At 34.1% G+C, this 13223-nt stretch overlaps 1 protein-coding gene across 1 annotated transcript in view; it reads right to left on the bottom strand.

The window, feature by feature from the left end:
* The window catches only part of LOC110092689 (receptor-like protein 7), a 5025-nt gene extending 3019 nt beyond the window's left edge, over window positions 1–2006 (bottom strand). The window contains exon 1 of the mRNA XM_020817338.1: window positions 619–2006. Within this exon, the coding sequence (XP_020672997.1) occupies window positions 619–2006 (1388 nt within the window). The remainder of the gene's footprint in view (window positions 1–618) is intronic.
* Window positions 2007–13223: the final 11217 nt, after the last annotated feature.

The raw sequence follows: 13223 nt of genomic DNA, 5'->3' as shown, positions 1-13223 counted from the left end.
GGAACTATTCCAACCAACTTGTTGTAGGAGAGGTTTAAATATGACAAAAAATGTAAAGAAACAAATTTCTGAGGAATTTTACCAGAAAGGTAATTCCTTGAAAGATCTAATGACTCGAGATGTACCAAATTTCCTAATTCTGGAGGAATTTCACCAGACAAATTGTTTTGTGACAAGTTTAGTACTTGGAGAGAGACAAGTTGCCCAATAATTGAAGGGATCTCTCCTTCAAAATGATTATTGGAAAAATCTATTAAAATTGCATAATAATTTTCTAAAGTCATTAGTTGCCCCTTAATCATGGTGGTGACCATATATGTATAACCAATTGGGTTTATAATTATCTCATTAATCATCATTCTCCTAAAACTGCTGAAGCACTTTGCATCTAAATTTCCACTAAAGTTATTTGAAGAGATGTCAAATACATACATCATAGGAAAAGCATAACTTGTTTTATAGCTTCCACCAGGAGGTCCAATTAACCCATAGAACTTATTATATCTTAGAACAAGGATACTTAGATAAGACATATTTCCTAACCAATAAGGAAATGTGTCCTTCATGTTGTTATTCCCCAAGTCCAAAACTTTAAGTGATCGACAATTAGATAGAGACCTGGGAAGCAATCCCTCTAATTGGTTATCTCTCATATTTATTATTTTCAGCTTACATTTTTGACTAATTCCATGAGGTATGGCTCCATGAAGTTGATTTCCTTCAAGATTTAACACACGAAGATCAATTCCATCTTCTAGCAAACATGATGGAATAGTACCATTTAGCTTGTTTTTAGATAAATCAAGCATCTTGAGTCTGGTTAAGCTGCATATGAATGGTGCGATTTCTCCAATAAGGTTATTATTTGCAAGAGAAAGCCAAAATAAATGAGATTGTGAAATGGTATTGGAGGGGAACTCAAACCCCACAACTCCATTGAAATTGTTATGTGATAAATCCAAGAACATTAGCCCTAATAGATTCCAAATCGAAGCTGGAATTGTACCATAGAATTGACAACATGAGAGGTCTAAATATGCTAAAAACTTGAACTTGCCTATTGCATCAGGTAAATTGCCTGAGAAATTGGTATTAGAAGTTGACAAAGAATTTAAATTACTATACTCTGGAAAATCAAGAAAATGAACGGAAAGCAATGGATTATATGAGATGTCAAGAACTTTCAAATTTCTCAGTTTAAAGATTTTCGTAGGAAAAAACCCTTTGAAATTGTTACCTTGTAGGAAAAGTTTAGATAAGGATGAAAAATTGGCAAATGAATCAGGGATATTAGAGTCTAAATTATTATGTCCAAAATCGATAAAGGATAAAAAATGGAGCATGGGTAGAGAGGAACAAATGGTACCGAAGAGGGAGCATCTATTCATGCTCAACACCTCAAGTACAGGGGTGGAATTGACCAGAACACCACACCATTCATACCGATATGATGAGACATTTACATTGTCAAGATGAAGCTCCTTTAGACTGCTCATATTTTGTAAAATCATCGGATTAATAGCTAGAGAATTCTTTAAAGTGCAAGAGAGGTCGAGGAAATTCAATTTTTTCAAGCGAGAGATACTAGTAGGAACCTTCCCAACAAATCCAGCATAAGAAAGATCAAGGCTTGAAAGATTAACAAGCCTATCCCACCCTTGGTCCGGAATAGCAATTCCATCAAAATTATTGTAGGCAAGATTGAGAGTGTCTAATGATGTGAGATTGAATAGGCTAGGATCGATTGTACCGATGATGAATCGAAACCTTAGGTTGAGGACAATGATCCTTCCATATTCATCACATGTCACGCCCTCCCAGATGCAACAGTCTGTTCCTGGCTGCCATGTCTCTAAATCTCCAATCATAAAACCTCTCTTTAGCTGCAGAAGTGTTGAGTTCTCTTCTTCAAGGCATCGGCCAGCAGCATCGCAGATGATCAAGAAAATCTCCAAAAAGAGAAGCAACAGAAGCAAGACAGTGAAGTTGAAATGAAACAGCTCCATGAAGAAGCTCAGAGCTCTCAAAAAATGAAGCTTTAATTTGAGAAAGCAAAAGTTTTAAGGGTTGATATGAGGTCATTCAGAGAACTCGTCAAATTTCAATTGGCGGACTCCACAAATTGGTGACTTTGGTAATTTGTGGCCATCTCCAACTACCAACCAGCGTTATTCTATGAGCTTAGCCTTTTTTAAATATATTTGAGATTATAGATCAAATAAAATAAATCATATTTTTAAAAATCAAATTTTAAATGTTATAGTTAGAATAAAGCAGGAGAGAGAAGAGGGAGGGAGAAAGCAAATATATTTTTTAAAAACTAATTTTTATTGTTTGCCAATTTTTTTATTTTGTTTTTATTAGAACTTTAAGTGTAAATAAATTTTTCTTATTTTTTGTAACAATCAAATTAGAATAAATTTTTTATGAGTTATTTTGTGTGAAAAAATTTGACAATTTAATTTGTCATAGTTTTTTTAAACGTACATTTTTTCAGAATTTTTTTCCATAATACATTTTATTGATTTAAATTCATCTTGTTTTAAAGAAAATAATATTTTAATTAAATATTTATGATAATTCTGAATTAGATTTAAAGAAGTATACTATAAAAAAATTATTAAATAATATAATTCTGAAGAAGATTTGTAAATATTATGTAATTTTTTATTCAGTAATTTTTTAGTATTTTTATTTAAATCTAATTCAGAATAATAATAAGATTATTTAAAATGTTATTTTCTTTTAAAAAAGATAAATTTTAAATAAAAATAAAATTATACATTATAAAAAATATATAATTTTAATAGAATTATGAAAAAAATAAATTGTGGAATTTTTTGACACATAATTACTTATAATTCATAAAAAAATTTTAATTCTAAATTATTTGTCAAAGCCTAAAGTGACACGAAAAGAGGCCACGGGAGAGTGTATGGAGCTCTGCTAGGGTTTTGTAGAGCTTTCTCTTGCCGCCTTGCCTTGCCGCCTTTTTCCGTCCTCCGTGGGGGGTTCCCTCCACCATGGGATCCCCTCTCCTTGAGCAAGACTTTCCTCCTCTCTCCTCTCTCCCTGCTACTGCTCATCCAGCGTTTCTCCCTCCTACTCGGAGCTGGACGAACATTGTTACACCTGACTGTTTGTCGTCTAAAAATCTTCCAGTGGCTTTTCAGGAAGACCCGAACGAAGTGCTCATTTTTCAGCAAACTAAAACTGATGCAGCTGCTGAAGAGTGGAATCTTTCCCTGGTAGGTTTTTCCGTTGGCAGAAGGCCTTACTATGAGGCTCTACTTGCTGCTCTTAGGAAAACTTGGAAGCTTCAAGGTACTATCCAACTCTTTAACTTGAGCGATGGTCTCTTCCTTATTATGTTTTCCTCTCCCATGGACTACGAAATGGTGTGGAATGGTGGGATGTGATTTCTCCTAGGTCGGCCATTCATCCTCCAAAAATGGCATTCTAGGTTTAAGCCACAAAAAGAGAATTTCACTTCTGTTCCTATTTGGGTTAAGCTTCTTGACCTTCCGCTGTGTGTCTGGAATTCTGAAGGCATTTCGCGTATTTCTAGTAAAATTGGAATTCCCCTCGCGGTTGACGCTCTCACTGCCCAGAAAATGAGATTGACTTACGCTCACGTTTGCATTCAGGTTAACAGCAAGACCAGATACCCTGATTTTATACCTATTTTTATAGAGGATGAAGTCATGAAGGTCAACATTCAATATGAATGGAGGCCTTCCCTGTGTGAGACTTGTGAATCCCTCTTTCATTCTTCTGCTACATGTCCCACCAATCCTACAAACTCTACTGGGGAAAATTCAAAGAAAGTTGTTATTTTTAGAGGAAGAAGCTCCTCCTGCGCTCCTCATAACACCAGGGATAGAAGTTCTAATCCGATTGGACGCATTAAGCAATTGCCTCCCCAGCAAAACCACAAGCCTATTACTAGTCCCAAAGAGCCACCAGCCAAAGCTCTCTCAGCCGACATCCCCTCCTCCTCATCTCCCTCGAAATCTTCTCAACTGCATTCTGCAGCTGACCAAACCTCCTCTTCAAAACCTCCTCCAACACAAATTGACCCTATACCTAACCTCAACTTTCCTACCAATGAATCAGTCATCAGCTCCATTAACCCAGACACATCCCAAAACCACAAAGAGAACATTGTCTCTCCCAACAAGTTTGATGCGCTATCAGACATCCAAAATGATGCTTGCTCTACCAATTCAGACAAGGTTCTGGACACTCATGTGAATAAGGCGATAGAGGATCCCTTTCCTCCTAAAACAAAAATTCACAGCATAATACAACCCCCTCCCTCATCCTCAGCCAAAAATACCCGAGGCAAGCATAAGAAGCCTCAAACTTCCAACTCCAAATCTCAATGACCCTTCCTTCTATCGCAACGTGGAACATTAGGGGATTTAATAACCCTAGCAAAGTTAATGCTTGTAAGCATCTCATCAAAGCTCATAAACTGGATTTGATTTGCATTATGGAAAATATGATTCATTCCAGCTCTATGGATGATCCTTGGTTTATTGCTACTCTCTCGGTTTTTGATTCTGAAGTTAGTTGTAATAACTTCAATCTCACTTCTTCTGGGAGGATTTGGATAAAGTGGGCCGGGGATCGCATCACATTTACCCCCACATTCTTCTCTTCTCAGCTTATTTGTGGTTTTGTTTATTTTGGAGCGACTAACTCTTTTTTTTTTTCTTAGTGCTGTCTATGGATCCAATTCGATGGGTGACAGGTTATTGTTGTGGCAACAACTCTGTTCTAATTCACCCTCCTCTGATATTCCGTGGATTAGTTTGGGAGATTTTAATTGTTGTAGGTATCAAAATGATAAGTCTAGGGGAAATCCGATCCATTTCAGCCGGTTGGGGGATTTTAATTCCTTCATTTTTGACAATCATCTCATCGATCTCTCCTCTACTAGACTTTTCTACACATGGTTTAACCAGCAAACAGAGAATGCTATTCATATCAAGCTTGATAGGGCTCTTGTGAATGAATCCTGGATTGGGAATTACCCACTTTCTTATTACTTTGTGGATAAACCTTTTTGTTATGATCACAGCCCTATAGTTCTCAAGAATGGTGATTTAAACAACAGCAGCAAACAATTTCTTTTCAAAAATTACTGGACTTCTAGAGATGATTATTGGGGAATTTTACTTGACACATTTTGGAGCCCATTAGAGGGAATCCACTGTTGGATTTCTCTAATAAGCTTAGGAAGCTCAAAGCTTCTATCAAAACTAGAGAATGGGCTTCTGCTAATGCCATTCAATCTGCACTTTACAACCTTCAGGATAAGCAACAGTCCATCTTGAATTTACTGGATCATGATCCTTCTAATCCTAACCTTAATGTTGCTTTGAAGGTTACCAATGGGGATATTGCTGATTTAACTTCTTCCTGTACTTCTTGGGTTTCTCAAAGAGAGAAAGAAAAATAGCTTAAAGATGGGGAAGATGACCTCAAATTTCTTTACTCCAAAATCCGTATGAGGAAATCCTTTAATAGTGCTGCTCTTCAAAATGTTATGTGTGATAATTTTGGGAATTCAAATTGTGCTAAGAAAAAAGTCATTGATCATTTCCATGATCAGTTAAATCCCACGGCTAGTCACACTCTCCCTCAAATTGCATTTTTCCCGGTTGGCAGAACTGCTTCTCCCTCTGTGCTTTCCACCCTGATTTTCCCATTTCTGAATAGGAAATTAAGGGAGCCATCTTCTTTGAGGCTTCCTCCTCTTCACCCGGTCCTAATGGGTTTAACTTCCACTTTTACAAGTCGGTTTGGCATATCCTTGGCCCCTCTCTTTGCTCTGTTGTGCAATCTTTTTTTATTAAAGGTTATATTCCGTCGGGGGTGAAAGCTACGGTGATTTTCTTAATTCCCAAAAATTCCCATGTTAATTCTATTTCAGATTTTAGGCCCATCTCGTTATGTAATACCTTATATAAAATCATCTCTAAAATTCTGGCTAATAGGCTAAAAAGCATTATGCCTCTCATCATTCACACGGCACAGGCTGGGTTTATTAAGCATCGGGTTGCTACGGATAATGTCATTTTAGCTTCTGAAATTTTAAGGTATTCAAGAAATGTATTAAAGTCCCTTACATGTGAGCTAAGTTGGATATCAAGAAGGCTTTTGATTATCTTTCTAGAGAATTCCTACTGCAAAGAATGGCTCAGAAGGGTATTCCTACTTTATTCATTAATTGGGTTAAAGCTTGTATTACTAATGTGAATTTTTTTATTTGCATGGACGGTCAACTAGAAGGGTATTTTCCTTCTTCTGTCGGGCTGCGTCAGGGCTGGCCCTTAAGCCTTTACTTATTCTGTATTGCTATGGATGCTCTCTCAAGTTTTTTAGATAACTCTATTGACAGTCATTCTTTCAAGCCGGTTGAAATTAATGGCTTTAAGATCTCCCATCTTCTTTATGCGGATGATGTCCTGATTTTTGGGGAGGCCACTATGTCGAATAGTCAGACGCTGAATGATATCCTTTCTAAATTTTCCAAGTCCTCTGGTCTCATCATTAATCCTGATAAGAGTGCTCTTATCCTTCAAGGGATCCCCTCTAATACCAATGAGATATGTGACACTCTTCACATTCATAATACATGTACTTATATCACTTATTTGGGCATCCCAATTTCCATAAAAAGAATTCTTATCTCCCATTTCTCCACGCTTCTGGACACTATTACTAATAAGCTTTCTGGTTGGAAAGCTAAGTCTCTATATTTTGAAAGAATGCTTCAATTTTTGAGATTTACTATTTGGAATACCATAGCTTATTGGATTCGCGGGGCTATAATACCTAAAACTTGTCTTAAGCATCTTGCCAAATTTTCTGCCAAGTTTCTATTCTTTGGGAATTTCGAAGCTAGGAAACTTCATATGGTTTCTTGGGCTAATACGTGTAAACCGAAAATTAAAGGTGGGCTTGGTATTCCTGCTTTTCAAGCCATCAGATTTGCCTATGATTGCTCTCTCATTCTCAGAATCTACAAGTGTTCTTCACCCCTCGATCTCTTCTTGGTATTTTTCTAGCCACTGCTCCCCATGGAAGCCACACTCCCCCACCGCCTCGGGTATGTGGAAAAGCATATACAATACTGCGACTATAGCCAAGCATAATTTTCTTTTTAAAATTACTGAAAGCTGTCCCATTAGTTTTCGGTGGGATCATTGGTTTAATGGTAAGTGTATTCAAGAAATACATGGGCTTTCTGCTCTTAATAGTCTTTTCCCTGAAAATGCTAGTTTAAATGCTCTCATGGCTGGTAATAATTGGAACATCCCTGCTATTTGTAATTCTACCATACAGAATGCCTTTAATTCTGTTCCTATTTCTGGGGATGGAAGAGAAAAATGTATTGCTTGCGGCTCGGCCAGTATACATAAATTTAGTTCTTTTATTTAGGAATTTTATAGTTTTGAGGAGGATGTCATTTGGAGCAAAGTGGTGTGGCACAAACACTATGGTTTAAAATTCTCTATCTAAGCTTGGTTATGTTTTGTTGGTGGGTTAAAGACATGATGCGTTAAGAATGAGAAATATTGAGGTTGACCCAATGTGTGTTTTCTGCCGACGCCATGGGGAAAGTGTGTCCCACCTCTTTTTTGAGTGCGACTATACTTTTAGCATTATTTCTAAACTGCTACCTGCTATTACCTCCTTTCTCATGAGGCCCAATTTACATCAGATTTCTGATTTTCTTTCTAATCCAGTGAATCAAAACTACATTAGTTTATCTGTTAATCTTCTGATTCTTTGGGCTGCTGTTTATACCAATTGGCGTGAGAGAAATGAACGGAAATTTGCTAATCGTACAAGAAGTATTTCCACTCTCAAGCTTCTGATTAGTAAGGTGGTTGATATCAAATTAAAAAGATGGAAAAAATCTTGATTGTTTATGGGTTTTTTCAGCAGCATGGTGTTGGTTTTTTGGTCTGCTGGTTCCAGTGAATTGTGCTCTTCTGGTTTTATCTTTTCTACTATCTCGAGCAGCTGTCTATTATTCTGTTGGCTGGGGGCGATGATGTGCAGGCTGCATCCTCCCCCTTGGACGGCGAATACTGCAACATGTCTCCACTTGATGGCAATATTGGCAACCGGGGGTTTGCTCTCTTTGTGGATGTGGTCTCAATTCCTGAGCCAATTTAGTTTTCCAACCAACTGCGGGGTTTATTTTGATGGCTGCTCCTTTTTGATATCCTGAAGCATTTTTTTTTTTCAGATGTTTTATTTTTAAGCTACCATGTGTAATTTTGGCACCTTGGGTGCTCATTTTCTTTTTGTTCTTCACAATTTTTTTCTGCTATATACATGTAACTAGGTTCTTTTATATAAGATATTAAATAATTTAAATACCAATGAATCGAGCTTTCTTTCGTTTTTGACTCAATTAAGTTTGATACTTAATATATTTGTTTGTATTCAATTTATTTAGTTAACGATTGAATTAAATAGGAGGTTATATATTGCGAGTTTTAACAAAGAAAATACCTTCCCATCTCTTACCATTTTCTAACTAAAACCCCTTTAGTTGAGTTTCCTGTTAGGTAAGCACTCTTCTTGATCGAGCTCATCAAGGATGAAGTTGTTTGATGCTAGCAAGTTACCTACATAGGCAAGAATTAACATATGTTTAGTTCCTTGATTCACTTGCTCCTTTGATGAGTGACTGGTGAAAAGGACAAGGGAACTAAGAAAAAAAATAATATCGCAAATAAACAAAAAAGATAAATTACATAGAAATTTCACTACAAAATTATTGAAATTTCTACCTTGCTTTTAAAGTTTTCTTTAAGAAGAGCTCCATCATCAAAGATTCTCATAATGAAATTGGTTTGACCTCTATAATATATTTGGACATTAATAGTCGTAAACATCATTGATATGTCCTCATTTTCTCATTTTTCTTACTTTAGCTTAGTTTGTCTAGCTCTCATGAGCAATAATCGAGTCAAGTCCCATGAAGTATGCTTATGTGGACTGTTAGAAATTATGAAATGCCCATTTTCATAAATGAAAAGTAGTGTACTAAGAACATAAATGCTTAGAATAATTCTAATGTTATATGATCATCCATTTGGTCTCTCCCCTCTCTCCAGAGAAATCACAGAGCTGATTTTCAATGAGGTGAGTTTAGAATTAAGCAATTTCATCTTATCAAAAATAGATATAAAAATAATATTAATGAAACTACCTGTATTGATTAGGATGTGATGGATCCTATAGGTAGAAACCAGTGTACTGACCACTTAAGCATTGCTAAAGGGGTTACCACTCGCTATTTATCTTCTTTGGTGAAGGTAATCTGAGTGACCTAAGCTACGAACATTCACAAAAAAAATCATCGAGTTGACCACACTTACAATTATTGCTTGAGACTTACTCACTGAGATATCCCAACTCCATCTCAAGATGATAATAAAAGCATTAACTCGTCATATGGGAAGTACAACATAGAATAAGCTCATTCCCCAAGTCTTTAATTTATCCTTTCCTACTTACCTACCTAATTATGCTTTGATGAATCTCTTCACCATTCCTTCATGTATTTAGTTCTCCACCAAACTGTAGATTTTATGGCACTCCTCAATGTCCTGCAAGTCATCATTGTGGAATGCTCAAATTATATAGGAGTCACTAGCATGTGCACCACCTTCATTGACAACAAAATCATTAAGAACTTCCTATTATGAATGGCCTCTAGTAATTCATATGTGAATATGGGAAAGGGAGTTATGGTCGGGGTATTAATGATTTGATCGATGTATCTCTTCATCTATATATAAGAATGCAGTGTGTAGCGCTTCCACCATTAGTGGTGTGGGTTGTCCTACTATCCTCAATATATGTTAAGAACTCTCTGTTGGCTATAACTAAGTAGTACATGTTGTGTTTAATTCCTTCTAGTCCATGGTCCATCAGGTAGCTCATAATGTGCCCACAATGTTAGGGTTGATCCTTCCATTATAGCAATTCTCTAGGCTAAGTGTGTAACAACCCAAAATAAGAAAACCTATGTTGATAAAAATTATTGATGGCTTACCCCTAATTTGAAATTTAATATTTGTTTGGAAAAATGTGCATAATTAGTTTTAATTACCCCGTTGGATCAATTAACACCTTTATTATCAATTTGAGAAAAGAAATAATTTATTTTAGTATCTAAACTCAGTTTAAGAAATGTAACAATCATCCTGAAGTATAAAAACAACATTCATCTATCATTTTAAGTATGATTTTAACCTAGATAAGACTTTAGTCGATATCCAGAGATTTTTTTCCTCTCTTAGAACTAAGAGGGGGTTTATTTTATTATGGGATATTGGGTTCCTATAGACACAAGCCACTATAGTCAATTACTTCTTCTAAGAAAAACTTTTAATAAAAGTGGAGATTAGTTCCTAAGCCACTAATCTAAATTTTTTATATAAGCGAGTTGCCATATTGTTCGAAAAAGACCAATCATTCTTTTCAAAAATATTATTAAAATTTATAGAAAATGCATTTGAATAAAATATATGTATATATGTCTTATTTATTAGGGTAGGAGATGTATAAATATTTTTGGGCTTATGTCTGCTTAGAATGAGTTGTCAACTTACAACCAAAAACACAAGTAGTCATCCTAAATCTAATGTACGATAAAGCTAGCTCTTTCCTAAGAGATCAAAGGATCAAATCAAACTCCAAATTATTTAGTAAAGAAGAGTAATTTTGACTTTACGTTCAAGTGAAGCTTACAAAAAAACTCACTAAAAACCCTAATTTCATCTTATTTAATTAACCTAGCTAAATTTTCTAACCACTCAAATTTTGAAGAAATTTTATCAACATAACGATTCTATACCAACATGAATAATGCAAAATTCTCCAAGCACAAGAGGACCCCAGTCCCTTTTCATAGGCTTGCTTGTTGTATATGTTGTAGAAACATAATGCATGTGTATATGCATGGCAGGGAAAATATGTTTTTGTATATAATACCTAATATATTATCATCTTAGAACTTATATATACATATTATATCTTAGAGCTAGTATATTTCTTCTTATAAAGTTTGGAACACATACACCAAAAAAAAACCTAGGTAAATTTTAATTACCCACTAATGCAATCTATCAACCATATGATGCAATGCATAAATGTAATGTATAAAGTGAAAGAAATATATGTAAAAAAAAAAAATATTTATTTAATCATTCTAGAATTTACAGTAGACTTTAACTCCGTAGAAAAGAAATGTGGAAAGGATCCACCATAGCAAACACGTGATCTAAGTCTACCATATATATAGAAGCAGATACACCTACTTAAGGTCTTTAAACTCTTGGATATTTTATAGAATTTCAAAAGAGATTGTCCGCCAAAGAAGAGGGCATCGCCTTTTCGAGCCCCACTTTCATATATAACCATGCACATTTTACTCTTTTCTAACACATAATGTTGTACAACTCAATCTATATGCAAACTACTTTTATAAGCACTTGTACATTTATATTCTATTTTCTAGGTTCATTCTAATGACTCTTACTAGAAAAGTAAAGGGCTTCATAAAAGAGTTAGCATATAAATATAGCGCATCAGTTGTATAATAGACTAATGACTCTAATGTAATCCTTAAAGAGTCTAAGTACAGCATCAAAAATTTAAATGAATGACATTCTGGAGTGCAGAAAATAAATAAAGATACAAATGATGCTCTTCAAGTAAAGCACTCGACAATCCATCTACACCACAAACCTAACCTAAGCTAGAGTTAGTTGTCCTAATAAATAATTAATGTGTGTAAAAGAGGTTGTGTGACTTTGGTATATTCTATATGATTTTAGTGTTTAAGTTGTATGAATTTTAGATGTTTGTTTATCGAAGGCCAATAATGTGAATTCATTTGAAGTTTATGTTGTGTCTGTTTGGATTTTATTATTTAATTTTTTTATGGATGGAGTTATTTATTTAATTATAAAGAATGTATAGATCACTAAACCCCAAGTGCAAGGATTAGTAATTTATAAAGGATAGATGACCACATAAAGCCTTATGAGAAATTTATTAATAATTCATTAGAGGATAGAGAGAGGGACCCTTAAATCCAATATGTATGCCCTCCAAGTGGAAGTAAGCATGATGTATAGGATTAAAGTGATATTATTGTTTGATTAAGGGTTATAATTTTTGTACACCCATGCCTTCCCCAAGTGGAGGCTAGCATGGTGCATGAACCTTTAATTTGGTTATTTAAGATTTATTGAACCCTTAATCAAATATTAAGTGCCATCATAAAAGGAATCAAGCACCACATAATAAGATCATAGGTTATTTAGGTTGCATTAAAAGCTTTGAAATGTAATATTAATTTCCCTCCACAAGAAAGTAAACACCAAGCATAAAAGTTGTATTACTTAATTGAGATTAATTATCAAATTTATTTTTTAAAAATTAAATTTTATTCAAACAAATTGAATTAATTTAATTAAAATTTAATTAAATATAATTAATTATCAAATAAATTTAAATGAAAATTATTTTTTATTTTGATTTTCAATGATTGTAGGATTGGTTTAGTGTTGATTGAAGGGGTTGGGTGTTTTTATGAATTTTATTTGAATTATTTTTAATTTTGGAAAATCAGCTCTTAAGGAAAGGTTAATTATAATTAATTGTTATTTGAAAATCACTTAATGTCAAATGTGTATTAATCCTTAATATGTCTTGTCAATAATTTTTTTATGTTTAGAGTTCTCATTATCCTAAATTTTTATCTTTAATTGTCACTAAGTTTGAATGGTTTGATAATTAATATTTCTAAGATATATGACTTGATGAATTCCTCAATATTAAAGTTAAGTTATAACCTAATTATTTAGAAATTAAACTAATAAAAAATCATATGTTGAAATTAGTCCAATGATACTTTGATAGATGAGGGATTTGACATAATATAAATATTTTACATCTTTGAACCCAATAAATTGGTTATTTAGAATAACATCAAAATAATTGTTCTCTAAATGTCTAACAAACACCTTTAAGTTTATTTTTAATAATTTATAGCTCTGTTTAATAATTTCATAGAGTGGTCATATGCATGCAATTGATCATGAATGGATGGTTTATAACAAATTATTAAAAGATATAAATAAAAGAAATCTTATTGACTTAAAAATTCTAATTGTCAT

This window comes from Dendrobium catenatum, unplaced genomic scaffold, assembly GCF_001605985.2.
Source record: "Dendrobium catenatum unplaced genomic scaffold, ASM160598v2 fragScaff_scaffold_313, whole genome shotgun sequence".
Taxonomy (NCBI): domain Eukaryota; kingdom Viridiplantae; phylum Streptophyta; class Magnoliopsida; order Asparagales; family Orchidaceae; genus Dendrobium; species Dendrobium catenatum.
The sequence above is the reverse complement of the archived record's forward strand: the minus strand, read 5'-3'. Positions and strand labels throughout refer to the sequence as shown.